Source organism: Paramacrobiotus metropolitanus, unplaced genomic scaffold (genome assembly GCF_019649055.1).
Source record: "Paramacrobiotus metropolitanus isolate TYO unplaced genomic scaffold, Prichtersi_v1.0 Parri_scaffold0000143, whole genome shotgun sequence".
NCBI classification, from domain to species: domain Eukaryota; kingdom Metazoa; phylum Tardigrada; class Eutardigrada; order Parachela; family Macrobiotidae; genus Paramacrobiotus; species Paramacrobiotus metropolitanus.
In genome coordinates this window covers 127261-143477 of record NW_026570363.1, presented here as the reverse complement: position 1 = coordinate 143477, position 16217 = coordinate 127261, and the positions used below count along the sequence as shown (strand labels likewise).

At 44.2% G+C, this 16217-nt stretch overlaps 2 protein-coding genes across 2 annotated transcripts; one reads left to right on the top strand and one right to left on the bottom strand.

The window, feature by feature from the left end:
- Positions 1 to 1695: 1695 nt before the first annotated feature.
- Positions 1696 to 4033, bottom strand: LOC129599327 (putative leucine-rich repeat-containing protein DDB_G0290503). The gene is made up of 3 exons (XM_055497540.1): positions 3358 to 4033; positions 2057 to 3285; positions 1696 to 1911 (listed from the first exon to the last, which is right to left on the bottom strand). The coding sequence occupies exons 1-3, from the start codon at positions 4031 to 4033 to the stop codon at positions 1696 to 1698; spliced, it is 2121 nt and encodes a 706-aa protein (XP_055353515.1).
- A 6541-nt stretch (positions 4034 to 10574) lies between these two features.
- LOC129599326 (uncharacterized) lies at positions 10575 to 15905 on the top strand. Its single transcript, XM_055497538.1, has 3 exons — positions 10575 to 10587; positions 10635 to 10961; positions 15580 to 15905. Exons 1-3 carry the CDS (start codon positions 10575 to 10577, stop codon positions 15867 to 15869), a joined length of 630 nt encoding a protein of 209 aa, XP_055353513.1. The 3' UTR covers positions 15870 to 15905.
- The last annotated feature ends 312 nt before the right edge of the window (positions 15906 to 16217 follow it).

Below are 16217 nucleotides of genomic sequence, written 5' to 3'. Positions count from 1 at the left end.
TAACAGCGCTTGTCGAATCTTGGCATTACGTAATGCACGACGTTCAGCTAACACTTTTTCGCTGCAATACGGTGACCTTTCATTTTGCTGCCCTTTTTGCAGTGTCGCGCTACCGTCACGACAATTTCCACTCGCAGTACCATTCTGCGGTGACCTTTGGTCCCGTTGCGCGTTTCCACTCGCAGTACCATTCTGCGGTGACCTTTTATCCACTTGAACGTTTCCACTCGCAGTGCCATTCTGCGGTGACCTTTCACTTTGTGACGGTATTCCTATAACCGTTCCATTTCCTCTTTGCGATGACGGCATCCATATAGCCGTTTCTCTTTGCTGTAGGGGCATCCATCTAGCCGTTTCTTGTGGTTGCGGCATCCATATAGCCGGTCCACTTTGCTTTTTCGCTGACGGCATCCATATAGCCGTTGCAGTGGTCACGTTCACTGCAGTACCATTCTGCAGTGGTGACCTTTCCCTTTTATCCGGTGGTTTAGGGTCGGGTCGATCAGTAGGCTCACCGGTGCCTACTGATCTTGCCCGTTTCCCTGAACCGGCGCTCCACCTTGTTGCGCGCCCTGCACATTTGCTTGTTGTTGTCCGATATCATTTGCCAGGTTAGGATTCTGTCCGCCACCGTTATTATATTGGCCGCCACCCTGTTGGTAGTTCCCTTGGCCGCCGCCATTGTTTTGGCCTCCTCTGAAGTTTCCGCGGCCGAAGCCTCTGTTTCTTCCTCTGAAGCCGCCGCGAAGCCACCGCCGCGATAGCCGCCGCCTTGGCCGCCCCCATTTCCATTTCCGTAGTTCCCGTTTCCATTCCCTTGTTGGTTTTGGAAGTTTGCCTTATGTTGGTACCATTGGGTGATGAGGTCATATCCGTTTGCGACCGCTGGGCGCCAGCCACCTATAGCTCGGAGGCGTTGCCATTCGTTAAAGGCAAACAGATTCGGGTTCTGTTCCGGTGGTGTATTGGCGAACTTGCATCCCTGTGTCTGATGGTTGCCATACATACAGTACTGGCACATCTGCACGTTGTTCGCCACCCATCCATCAATCATCTGGAACTTGAACTCTGTTCGTGATCCTTGATTCTGCTGTTGGTTCCCTCTGAAGTTTCCTTGACCTTGACCTCGTCCCTGGTTCTGGAAGTTCCCCTGACCTCCATTCCAGTTTCCATTTCCGTATCCGTTTCCGCCGAAGTTTCCGTTACCCCCTCCTTGTTGTGGTAACCCCATATTCGGAGGCATATTCTGAGGTGGCTGCTGGGCTACATTCTGGGGAGCCACATTCTGGGCTACTGGCCTCACCTGGGCCGCTGCCTGTATCGCTGCCACCATTGCGTATGTTAACGGTTGCCCGGTCTGACTGTCGATAAAGGTCACTTCCTTTGTGACCTCTTGGACCGGCGCCTCTCTGCGGTACTCGACTGGCTGTTGGACTGGTGTGGCCGCCATCCTCTGTTGCGGTGCATTTTCAACTTGGCCTTGGCGGATGGTCACGTATTCCTGATTACGTTGACCTTTAGGCGCCTTATATTTGTCTTCTCCTGCTGACCAGTGACGGAAGAAATCTTTGATTTCGGTTGGAGTCCTGCACTGTTGCGTGCGTAGTGCCTTATAAAGGTCACCATCCACTCTACATCCTTCAATCAGGAACCCGACTGCCTGCTTTTCAGTTATGATCCTCTTCGCCTTGTATTTCATAATCGCTTGATAAAACTGATCAAGCGATTCTTTTCCAAGGTCAAATTTCCTTGCCATAGCTTCTCGTAAGCCAAGAACTTCCTCGTCACGGTCTCCATATTCATCTTTAAACTTGGCCATCCATTCTGTAATGGTGTATTCCGTTTCTTCTTGGAGTGCGATTTCTCTCTCTCCTTCAAACCAGGTCTTCGCCGGTCCTTTGACTGCGCTGGCTATTTCAATCAAAATCTGATCGTCGGTGAGATGATATGTCCGTTGGGTGTCTCTGACCAGTTGTGTCCAACCGTTCACTGCGTCGCGACTTCCGTCAAAGGTCACCAATGTCGTTTTCCGTGCCATCGAATTGAGTGCATTTACCAATTTCTGTGTCGGATCTTGATCTTCTACTGCACTAGAATCACTGTCGTCATCTTCCTGGTTTCGCTTCGTCTTTGCGTAGCGGGACTTCCTTGGACGTTCTTGACGGCTAGACGGTCTATCCCGTTCTTGACGGCTAGACGGTCTCTCCTGTTTCCTTTCGTCAACAAAAATTTTTGTTTCAATATGTGGGGGAAATTGGGAGGGATCACCGCGATTCGAGTGGGAATAAGTTTCCGATGGTGGCTCCTTGTCGTCTTTGACCTTTCCACCTTCCCGTTCCGCTTTGATGCTTCCTTTTCCAGTACCAGTTCGTTTTGGCATTTCAAAGTGAAAGCTTTTACCCGTGCCCGTTTCATGCGCCTTGCTGTAACTGGGCGGGGGTGATTCTACTGTTGCCGTTCTGACTCCATATTGCAACAGCTGTTCATCTTTGTGTTTATTCGACATGGTGAGCGCCTTATTTTCGTCTTCAAGGCGACGGACTTTCAACTGGAATTCCTCTTTTTCCGTTCTCAAATTCTGATTTTCCTCGTTGACCTTTAGCATGTGCTGATGGAGTTGGAAAGTCTTCTCCTGAATGACCTTTTCAGTGTCATTCTCCACCCTTTTAATGTGTTCCGCCAACTGGGTCACATCTCTTTCCAACGTCATGTATTCTTCGGCTGCTGCTTTCAGCTGGTTTTTTGTCTGATTGACCTCATCTTCTCTTGTCATTGCCGTTTGGGTCATATCAATCAATTCCGTGTTGAGTCTGATGATCTCCTGTGTCTTCTGGTGAACCATTTGTTGCCACTCTTTATCCTTCAACTCAAGTGCGGTGACCTTTGTGTCTAGGAGATCTGCTTCGTGCTCCCATCTTTGGCCTCTTTCGGTAAGTTCGTCATTCGCTTCGGTGACCTTTTTGTTGTCCTCCTTCAACGCCTTAATCTCCTCTTTCGCCTGCTTTATCTCATTGTTCAACCGTATGCCTTCGGTGGTTATACGATCTCGCAGGTCTTTAGCCACTTTGGCGGCTTCATCGGCCCTTCTCTGATGATCATATGATTCCTTTTGGAGGATCCCGATATTCTCGTCGCGCAGCTTCAGGTCGTTCCTGAGTTTAAACACTTCGGTAGTGTTCGTCAGCAGTCGCTGGGTAGCCTCGGCGAGTTTAGTCGCGTAGTCATCTCTCTTGGCTTCAGCTTCAGTGATCTTTTGTTTCAGGGAGTCGCATTCGTCCTTTAATTCTGCCAAGTGCCGTGACCTTTCGGCTGATTCTTCTGACATGCTCTCGTTAAGGTCACTGACTGCAAGGTGACCTTCCATTTCTCTGTCATCTACCATTTTCAAGTACTCCTCGGCGAGTTCTTTTTGACGCTCGTATTTAATCTTCCATTCATCCGCTGCGCTTTCCAAATCAGCCTGTTGCTGCTCCAATTCGTAGATACGGGCGTCGAGAGATCCTATCCGGTTTTGATACTCTTGTTTCTTCTTTGTCGCCTGGCCTTCCTTGGCTTCGATTTCTTTTTCCAACTCCTTCACGCGTCTCTTCAGAGTTGACGTGGGACTGTTCGGTGATGGCGGTCTAACATTGATGACCTTTCCTGTTTGTGTCCGTTCAATAAGGTGCTCGGGTATGTCCTTAAATGGTGTCATCCCTTCAGCACGGTCAGCTTCTTTCATCGCAGTCTGGAAGGACATATTCATCGTCGCTTCATCATCCGTGAAGTATGATTCATTCGATTCATCCGAGACCATTGGAGTTGCCCAAAGGTCATCACCGATGGTCTTATCGTTCAGTGAAAGGTCATCCAGTCCCAGTTCAACAAGTTCCTCTTCAGTGACCTTTGTATTTCCATCTTCCACTTGAGCCAGGTTTACATTTTTATCCCGCTCATTTGTGCTGCTGGTGGTAGCATCCGACTGTGATGCTCCAACCGGTTCCGCTCTTCTTTCTGTGGGCTTATCCTCCCCGGTGACCTTTATCTGGTTCATCGGATTGCTTCCCGCCGTAGACGCGGGAGTGTGCTTCTGGTCGTCGCTTGAACTTTCCTGATTGGCGACCGCCTCGAGCGCCTTCTGATAAGTGCTATCAGAGCCTCGTGAATCCTTCTTCTCGAATGCCTTGGGCGCTCGAGTGTTCCGCTCATGTCCAACTGGACGTGAGTACGGGTACAGATCCTTTTTGTATGGATTTGGTGCGCTTTGCTGTGAGCTACGGGAGCTTTTGCTTCCCTGACTGCTGTTAGATGTTGGTTCCTCTTGTTCTCTGTCCATGTTGATCGGATAACTTGGACGCCCCTGTCAATTGTTCTCACACACACGTTATTGTATGGTTTATTCAATAATCCTAAAGGTCACTCTAAACCTCCGAAATTTTTCTAAGTCCTTATTAAAGGTCACTTTTCGACTGAAAAATTTCGACTAAGTCCTTTGTAAAGGTCACTTTTTCGGTAAAAAGTTCGAGAGATTTGCCCTAAAAGGTCACTTTCGGACAAAACTTCGAACCCGCTTTTACAGCTCAGAATACGTTAGCGAATGAAATCCTACAGCTACTGATATCGCTGTACTATTAATCAACTCAATTCCAACTCCGTTAAAGGTCACCGTTGATCACTTTCAGATCATAAAGGTCACTAAAATTAGGTCAATTTGATCAATTCCAACTTTTTGGTAAAGGTCACTTTTCAAAGTCAAAAGTCAACTTCTGGTCTCAAAGGTCACTTTCCGACTCAACTCAACTCAAAGGGTCACTTTCCAGTTCAATTTCTGTTAAAGGTCACTTTCCGCTCAATTCCAGTTAAAGGTCACTTTTAAGCTCAATTCGATCAAAGGTCACTTTTCCTTTGTCTCAACTCAAAAGGTCACTTTTCGTCTCAATTATCTTATCTCAAATCAAATTTCCCATTACAGCTAGAGTTCAGCGGAAAATCCCCATTCGGGTTGTTTACTTCTTTCTGATTGGTCCGCTAGCTCAAAATATTCAGTTCAAATTTCGGCCAATCACAGCTCAGATAACTGACCAATCACGTTATTCCGTTAAAAAATTTTTATCTGCCTGACGTCACGGTCAACGGCCAGACATGCGCGCCGCGTGCAAAACTCCGCCTACTTCTACGCTCAGCTCAGTACGGACCAATGAAAAATGAGAATTTTACCATCTAACCAATCCCGTAATTAATAACGGGTTTTCTACCTGTTTCCTCGTCCGTTCCACGAGAATCGATCCAGATGATCCAGATTCTTCTTCCACTATCCGTTCCCGCGCTGCCGCCGGTTTTACCGTAACGGTGGTGCCGCACGCTTTTGATAGGTTACTGTGCCGGCTGACTGCCGTAGCAACAGTGGTGGCGCTCTACTCCAGTTTGGAGGAGTCTGATCGGTCTTTTCCGTACGCCCCTTTCGGCGTTTCGGCGCTTCTGCCCCACGGCTTAGGATTCGCTGAATCCTTGCCGAGTACCAATGACACCAGTGTAGGTCTTCGCTGAAGACTCTACACCGAGGAACACTGGCGACTGAACTCTTGCACTCTTGCACAGTCCCTGCAACAGTACAGGTCTTCGCTGAAGACGCTGCACCGAAAACAAGGCTGGAAATCCACGTCAGATGAGGAACTTGCACCGCTTGTGGTGTTGCGCTTTGCTGTCGGATAGACCTGTGCCTTACTGGTCGGGTTTCACGTCAAATAACAGGCCAACTTTGCCTGACACAAATCAAATCAGAGAACCGCTGTCGGCTCTGCTACCATCTAATGCTAGATCCAGCTGTGATCCAGATACAGAGACAGAAACAGAATCTATCCTGTGGAGTGAGCGAAACGATATGGTTCGCGAACTATGCGGAAACACAAAACGTCGCACCGTAATCGCTGACTTTTAATAATATTGACAAATCTGCTCAACAGAAAATCAACACTGATCGGCGCAGCTCGATCGTAAAGCGTGGAGCCCATTCAACAGCGTGCAACGCTGTGCAGCACGTGCTATGCCGCGCCCACTAACAAAACATAAACCAATCAGAAGCGAGACACAACACAGGCCATAATCCAAAGGCGTAGCGCCTAGCGCCACTGACGTGAACGCTAGTGATCCCGGTCTCACACAGTTTAGAACAAACTTTTTGACGAGGGTTCAATACGTGTTTCAGACAAAACCGTTCAGGCGAAAGCTACAAGTGGGCACAGTGGACGGGGGCGCGGCGCCGTAAGCGAGCCATTTCGAATGTGTGGACTGTAACTGTAGTGAACAATTTAGATTTAATGAATAATTAAGACAGCAGTATTGTTGACTTACAGTGATGCACGATTTACATAATAATTATTAAGATTTTGAAAATGTCGTTAATGCGTAACTTCGACATACAGTGCGTCGTGATGGCTTTCGGGCCTTTCGATCAACACAAGTATCAGAAATAGACCATCCCAAAAAAATTCAACTGGAAGTTGTTTCATAAAAGAGTGGTTTAATTTAAGGTGTCAAGCAACAAAACAATTCAGGTCAAATGCATCTGATATCTGGTATGTACTCATATTATCAGGTATGTACTCGTATCAGGACTACCAGTTGAATATACTCAGGCGGACAGTTACGTATCATTCAATGACTGTACGGTCTTTCGTTCTCTGTACGGTCTTTCGTCTTTCGTTCAGTCATGAGGAAGTTAGAGATGCTCTAACTTCCTCATGACCCAAAAAACTGCTTTATGGGACATTTTATACGTACATATTGTGTTTGGAAAAGGCCGATGAGCCGTATTCGCTCACATAGAATATGCTGGTGTAAGTTACACCAGCATAATCTACATGCTTTGTATGTTTTGATTAAGTGTTGTCTCATTAATCTTTTGTCAGTGCTGCATAACAAAAGAGGGGCAGAAATAAATCAAATTTTCTAAGAATCGAGCATCCGCTTCGTATGAGAACAATGGATGGTTGCACGTACTGTATGCAAGGTGCGTGTACCAAACTGAAAACTCCATCGATCGTCATATCGACCGAAGAAGGATGCTGGCGGTACCGATTCGGTAACAGTGCAGTCAACACTGATGGGACGTGTACTTTTTTGAAGATTGAATATAGACTAATCTGCATTTCAGCAGTACTCGCAGCGTCATAATCCCGCTCTTGTTTATCATAAAGTTTTATGGGGAACTCATTATCAACGAAGTACGTAAGTAAGGTACAGCTAATGTATTGTACTCGTACAAAGGACATTCCACAAGTAAGTTTCCCTGTTTTGTTTCTCTCTCTTTAAACGTATGCAGCTAATATTACCAATATCGTCCGCACGTCCTTCATGGAGGAATCGAAAGAAGTTATAACCCGAAATAACTGATATCGAACTGAGAAGAATTGTCAGAGAAATCGTTGACAATTTCTGACGTCCTTCCTCGTGGTCTTTCCCCCATGGTTTTGGTCAGTTTTACCTTCTTCCTGCCCACTTTTCGTAAAGTGCAGAATGTCATTAACTTTAGAATTCTATCCTTTTGTAATTTAAATTATTAAACAAAATGATTTTGTCATGCCGCTTTCTAGGAAAATAGGGACGTTTCACGCAGGCCTAGGGACGAATGCGCGTGCAAATAAGTAAAACTAACGCGAATTTAGGTTAAAAATTGCAGTGAAACTCCTCTTAACATTCACCTTCCTACCCGGCGGCTACGCCCCTGAGCCCTTGAGGGCAGTGCCCCTGGAGGCAGTGCTCCTGTATACCATACACCTCTGTGTAACATTCAGAAAGCCTGGAACGGAGGGTGTATGTTATAGAGAAGTTTCACGTTTCACTGTAATAAGATTTGGATTTGCACACATACGTAAACAACTGCACGAGCTCCGATTCCGCCAACACTCACACTTCCGGAATGTGGGCTTCTGGCTTGTAGACACTAGACACGGCATCCTGAACGTTTTGCTAAAAGATTTGTGGTGTTAATGTCGTAATTCCGCCACAACTTGATAGTGCTTCCTTCATTGTACTAGGTGAAGTAGAAATATAATTCAAGTCTTCTGCCGGGAGAGGAATGGACAAGAAGCAGCGGAAACTCATTCTCAAACTGCTGGACCGGGGTTCCACACGGAACGAAATTGTGGAACGCGCGGGCATCAACCACAGCGCACTAGGGCGGTTTCTGCTAAAGGAAGGAAGAGTGCAGAAGAAGCGGCTTACGGACGAACAAAAGCAGGAGATTCTCCGGTTGGATCGTGACAAACAGTGCACAAGAATCGAGATAGCCAAGCGGCTGCAAGTTGACCTGACAACAGTCTATAAGATACTACGCGCTGCCGATCCGGTTGATGACCCGTCCGACGCCGCGAAGCCTGCCGTCAGTGAGGAGCAACGGAAACTGATCCTACAGTTGTTCGAAAAAGGATTAGCACGAACGGACATTGTACACAACGTCAAAGTGGTTGATTCGGCCGTGGACAGTGTAATTTATCAAGCAGGCCGCAGCTTCTCTAAACGGGACAACCTTCCTCTTACGCCGGAGCAGAGAAACACGGCACTGCATTTGTTCGACCAAGGAGCCAGTGGCCCCGACATTATGTGCCAGTTCAAACTGAATCGCTATCAACTGAAGACGCTGCTGGAGCAGCATGGAAAGTCCTTTCCGGGGCGCGGCCAGTACAAATACCAGCATCTGCAGGTAGGGTTGAATAACAAACAGTTTACAAGTACGCATTATGTGCTTTTGTTATGTAACTCCGCTAGTGCATATACGTATACCCCGTGCAGTGACCCGGTACATAGTATGAAAGTCGTGGACATGCACGGGAAGTTTCCGGTTTTCAAAATGTGGCCGGTAAATTTTCGGTCGGTGATGCACCTACTGCTAAGTGCCAAACGAGGACCGTTGAGTGCCGTAAACATACTGTCAGAGAGCCTATATTGCGATACATATAGGGGGAAATAGATAGCATACATTACACCTTCCCTGTACTGCTCCAGTCATCCGTATGGATTTCCACGTCAAGGCTGAACAGGGCTTTTTAAAGCTGCTGCATAATACCTCTACATGGATGCAGGTACATGTACCGTGTAATCAACAAAGTGCTGCAGTCACTGCAGTGACAGTAGAATTTGCACATTTTTGTGCGCCGCGCAGCCAGAATCTTGGGAGTGTTCACAAATCTGGTTCAAAAAGGCACATTTAACACTTATTGTTAGATTGATTCTCGTAATTTATTCTTCATTCTGCAACCAAAGTTGCGCAGAAGAAGCCACTCTTGCGCCCGAAAATCGAAAATTAAAAGGATGGAAGATTTCGAAAACTTTCTAAATGTGAGCCAAATCACGCGGGGCGGTGCCACTGTCACTGCCACCTGTGTCACGCGCCGGAAGTCCATAAAATTCGTTTTTCTAACGTTTAACTCTGAGGTCTTTGTGAATCTTTTGTAAAAAACAGGAAAGAGATTTTCCTGAAATACAGGTACAAGGCAGTTTGAAGGTAATCATTCGTACGCATTTCGAGATATGCTTGCTAAAGCGACTTTATAGCTATCAATGTTCAGGTATAAATGTGGCGCTTTTAAGAATCCCTCCTCGGCCATGACGTGGAAAGCCATACGGATGACTGGAGCAGTACAGGGAAGGCGTATAGAATGCTATCGATTTCCCCTATATATGCTAAAAGTACATATACAATACATAAAATGATAAAACTAGACGTCATCCCCTGTTTTCGGCTACTGCTGAGGTCAGCCAACTGGTGGTTTTCGTTGTGCTTTAGTAGATGGCGTTTCATGTGCAGCGCTGGCTGCGCTGCTATTAAAATTGCAGGTATGTGTGCATTATGTAAACTCCTGCAAAACTGCGTGAAACTGTGAACCACTGTTACCACTTATACCTTCAATGCACACAATATTAAATAGCAGCATATACCATGTAATTAAATATTAAATTGCATGGTTTTGACCATTAAGATCAAACCTTCGCACTTGTGCGAAGGAGGAAGAAAGTCCCCTCCCACCAAAAACGGTGCGAAGACGCTTTTCCCACACGTTTTAAGAAGAAGGTGCGAAAGCCGCTCACACTTTTTGTTCGATACGAATGCTCCCTTAGAACAGTGTGCGCTCACACTTCTTATAACTTTTCGTCTTCGCACTGTGCGAAGGCCTTCAAACTTGAAGTGTGACCGTAGCATTAGGCATGGCTGGTGCACTTCAAATATTTATATGTCCATATTTCTTCATATTTTCTTTGTTGTTTTACCTTATACTTACTTCAGAAGTTAAAATAATATTGGAAGTTTTGTATTAAATAACTGTTACTGCGACAATTGTAGTGTAGTAGCCATCATTCTGATGCCAATAAAGCGCTTAATGTGCACTGTTTGTATCTTTACTCCCTCGATTCCTCGACAAGCTTGTATTCGGACCTATTTACAGAGCAACCTAAAGAAAATTTCTAGATGAAATATTAAGAAAATGTACGTTAATGCCACTTTTGATTTTGGAATGACTCTATTTCAGCGTTTAACTTTGAAATCTTTAATGTTGGATTCCCGTCTTATTTGCAGGAGATTGTGCGGAAACTGCGGGATGAGGGTTGCACGTATGCGACCATTAAGGAGCATACCAAGGCCGGTACCTGGGTTGTAGAAAAGATCCTGAAGGAAGCCAGCCAGGAAGCCGACATGTGGGAGGTACGCGTTGTCAATGACGTCGATGACGGTGAACCGCAACTTCAACCGGCGTCACAGCCAAAGTCCATCCTACGTCGTCGCCCGAAATCCCGTCTCGGATGTTCAAAAAGTTTCAGGGGTGATCACGGCGTTCCGAAGCTTCAAGATGAGAATCAAACAGCCCATGACCCGTCATCGCTAAGCGAGAATGAGGAAGCAGCGGCTCCGGAAGCACCTCTGGAAGAGGCTATCGATTTCACCGATATTGAGGCCATTGCTTTCGGTTGCGTGGAAAGCCACAACGGTAGGTTAAGCACTGCGTCCAATTTACGTAATAAAGCAAAACATCAAAGAAACGTGCACAGTGACGCGTTGGGTTTCGAGATATGCAACGGGAAGATTTGTGTGTTTATTTATCAAAAGCAAGTACCATAACATCAGAGACGGTTATGCCGAGTTCCCGGAAAACATTCATTTTGAAAGCTTTGTAAGAAGAAACTTCTTCTTAAGAAGAAGTTCTACCATGTCGTGGTTACAAAAATATTGATTTTCGAAACTTTGTAACTGTAATCAACATGGTCTGGTACACCTTCAGACCAAAGTTCGGTTAAATCGAATGGCAACTTAAAATTTTTTAAATTTTTTTGTGATAGTTGCTCCTATTGTTTTGGCGGACTGAAGATCTTTCTGCTCTGCTGCCACCTGTGGTGAAAGCGCACAGCCGAATTAATGACCATAACTGGCAATAGAATAAGAAGGAAAAAGGCGTTAGAATAACAATCGAATGGCAGCTGTAATAGAAAGCAGACCAAAAGCATGTATACACAGTGAGGACACTAAGCGATAACAAGTCCCGCAAGACAAAGGGATAGGCCTAACACTGTTGTGTGAGCGCCAGTGGTCATTCTCCGCTCATATTATTGTGGCGGCACTGCAGGCGCAAAAGTGAAGCATTCCACGAAAGTGTAGAACAAAGAAAGTTCTTCGCCAAATACTGCGCAATTTGACAAATTTAATCCGTAAAATCTATAACTAATTTAGAAAACCTAAGAAAATTCCCAACTTTGAACAGTATGCAAAAAAAAACATTTGTTAAAAACTTTGTGGAGCGTTTTTCTAGATTATTGTTTCCCAGCTCCGTACATAAAAATAAAGGTGTCATCGGGTGTCAAAAAATGCAAATTTTAAACGCATTTTAAACTTTATTGAAAAAAGCTCTTCACAAAGTTTTTCATATTCCAGTATGCACTGTATCTGCGTAAAAAATAAATTTTTTTGACATCAATGAAATTTTTTATAACAGTTTAAAAAATCGTAGTGAATAACTTCGGTTTCTTTCGCTTAAAACATGCAAACAATTTTTTTATTTCATTGGAATGTGTAGTATAATCATTTTGGGTGTTATTAGTTGCCTCGGGTTTGCTATTAGCGCTTCGCGCATTGCGTGCAATCGATTCTGCGGCTTAGATAGCGAACACGGTAGAACCTCTCGTTAAGAAGTGCGTTTCGCTACAATGTACGAAATTCGGGCACATTCACGGAAACTTTCGTGCACCCTTAATTTGTACTTATATCACCTTTATAGACATGGCCCTTTTCGTATCACTTTAAAAAATCGACCCCGCTTCTTATTACTGTATTCCTAACCATAGGTATTCCGCTTGTATTCGTACTGTACTCATATCGTATTCTCCGCTTCCGCTATAATGTGATTTAAGTATTCTTTACCAATGGGCCGGTAATCCTGCGTATTCTGCCCTAATCCTACCGTAATAACAATTTGTTTATTATCTGACTTTGATGTTTGCCTCCAGTCTTCTTTAGTGTACCGAGATATAGTTCTTCCGTGTTCCGCAAGTATTCTACCGGAATTCAGCGCGTATTTTAATATTTTTAATTAAAAATCCAAGAATGCAGATGCATGGAGAAAAACGGGGGGAAAAGGGAGAATACCGGGACTCACTAAAGAAGACAACAGTCATGACTAAAAGCTATATAATGTAAACACCTCGTAAACACAGTAGAAATACAGACAGATTACGAATGAAATATGTGGTAATACCGTTGAAGACTAAAAGTACCTTACCAGGGCACATAGGGGTCCTCCAAATTCAGAAAAATTTCATATTTTGTAAAATGGTAGTATACTATCGCAGTATGCTTAAAAAAATATTTTCATCTGCCATGGTCAAGGGGGCGTGGCCAGACAGTAATTAAAAGTTCGCGTATTATCACATACTATGCAATGCAGTGAGCGGAGTTATTCGTATTTAGTTTTATATTGAATTTTTACTGTAGCACCGTGAACTTTTGCAGCTGTCCAGTTGTGATGTAAACGATGCCCACGTGCGGCAGCTCGTGTCATTGCTGCCAGTACACATTTTCGAAAATTTTTTATCAGTTAGTATTGTATGTACGAGTAAACCGTGCAAAAAACTTCTTTTACTAATTAGCAGATATGTACTCGTACTGCATTTCATAACAGATTTTCGAAAATGTGGATTTAGGCAGCAGTGACACGAGTCGCCGCACGTGGTCTTCGTTTACATCACCACTCAACAGTTTCAAAAGTTCACGGTGCTACGGTAAATATTTAATATAAAACTAATTACGAATAACTCCACTCACTGCATTGCATAGTATGTGATACTATGCAAACTTTTAAATGCTGTCTGGCCACGCCCTCTTGACCATGGCAGATGAAATATTTTTTTAACCATACTACGATAGTATACTACCATTTTACAAAATATGAAATTTTTCTGAATTTGGAGGACCCCTATGTGCCCTGGTTAGTAATACAGGTAGGACTGATAAGTGCTGTGGAGTGTGCCCGTATTTCCACGTATACAATTTGTATTCCGCCTGTATTCCCAAAGTATTCCTCAAACTTTGTTATCTCGCCTGAGCCGCCTCTATAACTACTGTCTACTTCCTCCAGCATGGTACCGGATTCCAAGTATGCGTCTTTTATTCACTAAGTATTGACTGCTGTTCTACAGTAGTTAAATAACCCAAGCCTGAAAAAACTAAGAAACCAAAACAAAATATGGTGACGTACAGTACTCTCAGGATACAGTATATCAGAAATATTGCCCTGGAAACAAATTGCGGGAAAAAAAACTTTCCCTAACACATACCCCGTTGAATGGATACCTGTTACGGTGGTTCTTTCGTACCGTTTTGACCCGTCTCAAGAAATATTTCGGCTTTATTGCTTTTTGACAATCAACAGAGACCATCTAATGCAAATCTGTTAAGAATACACCGTAAATACAGATGGAGCACATGTCGGAATACGTGGAATGCAGTGCACAAAAAAACGGGCCAGTTTTATAGGAAGGTACAAAATGGGCTGTAGAGGTAGAGGTTGATTTTATAGAGAGGTACGAACTCACCCTTAAACGCTTTTTTGCATTATTTCATGGTGCACTCGTACGCTTAAGCCACATAACTTGTGTATGTTGACGTGAAAATCGTCAACGCACGCAACTTCCGGTTGCGGAGTTACGACGGTAAGAAAGATTCCGAATATGCTGAACGCATTCAGGTATGCCATGTACCAAAAGTCGCGTTATACGGCTCGATCTTCTTCGAATCTCGCTGATATGGCATTAAGGTGAACAGATAGTTTTGACACGGGCCCATCTTTCCAGCATGTTTTAAAAACTGAATTTAAAAACAAGGAATGAAAAACTGAATTAGAAAAGGAATTACAGGCACCCTTTTATATTAATTGATTTCTTTTAAGACGACACCCGGAATTTTATAGGCACCATTAGACAGTTGGCTATATGCGCATTTAACGTTTGGTAGGTGCTGTAGCCTACCTAAATGCGCTTAGTGCGCGTACGAAAATTCTAAGGATTAACGATGGGGTCGTGGATTACAACCACACGCTCATTCAGAAAAGATGGAAGAAGATTCCAGAAAATTGACTGCTAACTGTAAACTCGGCGGAGAAAAAGACAATGGTATCACTAACTATCAGTCAAGAAGTCGCTAAAGGCATTAACAACCGTACAACTTCAAATGGGTAATGAGACGGGCAAAGATGTTGCAGGCTGTTGAGTGCTGACGATCGATCGCAGACATTCCCATCAAAGCGGAAATAACTGACCGAGGTTGGAGAACTGCGGTAGAAATGTTGGAACAAGTAAAATATTCAACGAAATTCATGTCAAAGATCCAAACGTTTTAGTTGATATTGTCATTTTGCCCGGTGGAAAGGTCATAATCAACAAAAAGTTTACGTACAATTTATGTAAATGTCAGATTCCTGAAAATGGACAATGAAATGGGTGTCTGTAATAACCGCAAACACGGTGTTCTTATTTAAATAATTGTAAAAGCGGGTGCTTTAATTTACGAGGTGCGAAAATGGGTGTCTATAAAAAACGGGGGTGAAAAGTGGTGGCTACAGTGATTTCCAAAAAAAAGAATATAAGTCGTTAACGAGACGTTTGGTATGACGTTTGCGTTTAATCGTTCTAGAATTTAATTTTACCTCACAACTTTCCACTGGGATATTGCTCGCACAAGCGGTTTTCGCGCTAGTATAATGCATCATTTCCCAATGCCATAAAACATTGCGAAAAAGTGTTTGGGAGTGCACGAATGTTTTCGTGAATGTACACGATTTTATTACCACATACCGGTTCGTTTCCTCTAAGAAATGGGATGCGTGAGTGACTGGTGTTTCAAGCCGCATTTTCACAAAGTGATCGGGCTTTGAGGCACATCGTAGTATTGCTCAAACAAAAGATCATATCCGTTCAATCCAGCGGATATGAATCAGAAATAATTTTTGAACCGCGGACCGGTGCCACCCGGTACTTTTTGTGTATTATTTAGTTTGTCCGTCGAATCTCTACGTATAACTGTAAATACATTCAGTGACTTACATTGCTTAATTTTTGCAGAGGTTAGCAGTGACGACGAGCAGCAGATGGACGCCTTTGATGATTTTTTTGGTGGGGAGTTCCACGTCGCCAGTATTGCCGAGCAACTGGGTGTGACCATGGAACGGGTCCGTAGCATTTTAATGTCCGGTCCATCCCATGAAGAAAGCGATACTGGAGAACTGTCTCCGACCCCTTCCGGACATGCGCGGGCTGAGGCAGCGGAGGCGCTGCTATCCTTAAGCGGGCAGATCGGTATGCGCCATTGCTGCAAGATTTCCATACCACATCTGCCGTATTTCTTCCGATGAGCAGAAACGGCACGACGCCACTGTGAAGTGCTTAGACTGTGCTGATTAACGTGTTAACTTAACGATTATTTACTAAAAGTTTCCATGTTGAGTTAGGTAGACTCTGTGGGCTCCGTGGGCTTTTAATGTGGATTTTAGCTTGATCTTTGTTGTGATTTTTGGATTGCTCCAGGGAAGTTTTTCCTAAAGAGTTTGTAATTTGCGATTTTAGCAATTTTATTTCACATTATGGTTTGTTTATGGCTTTTTGTCTCGTACAGTAAGTGGTAATTGTCGTTTTACCGTATTATATAACTATCAACTGTTTCCGTCGTAATCAGTGCTTACAGTTTATTGCTTTGTTTGTGC

Excerpts from the sequence above, each read along its gene's own strand:
- LOC129599327 (XM_055497540.1), bottom strand. The coding sequence starts at position 4,033 with ATGAACCAGATAAAGGTCACCGGGGAGGATAAGCCCACAGAAAGAAGA. Across the intron at positions 3,286-3,357 it reads AGATGACAGAGAAATGGAAG|AATTAAAGGACGAATGCGAC; the intron begins GTCACCTTGCAG and ends GGCACTTGGCAG. Across the intron at positions 1,912-2,056 it reads AAGATCCGACACAGAAATTG|CCAGCGCAGTCAAAGGACCG; the intron begins GTAAATGCACTC and ends TGATTGAAATAG.
- LOC129599326 (XM_055497538.1), top strand. Across the intron at positions 10,962-15,579 it reads TTGCGTGGAAAGCCACAACG|AGGTTAGCAGTGACGACGAG; the intron begins GTAGGTTAAGCA and ends TAATTTTTGCAG.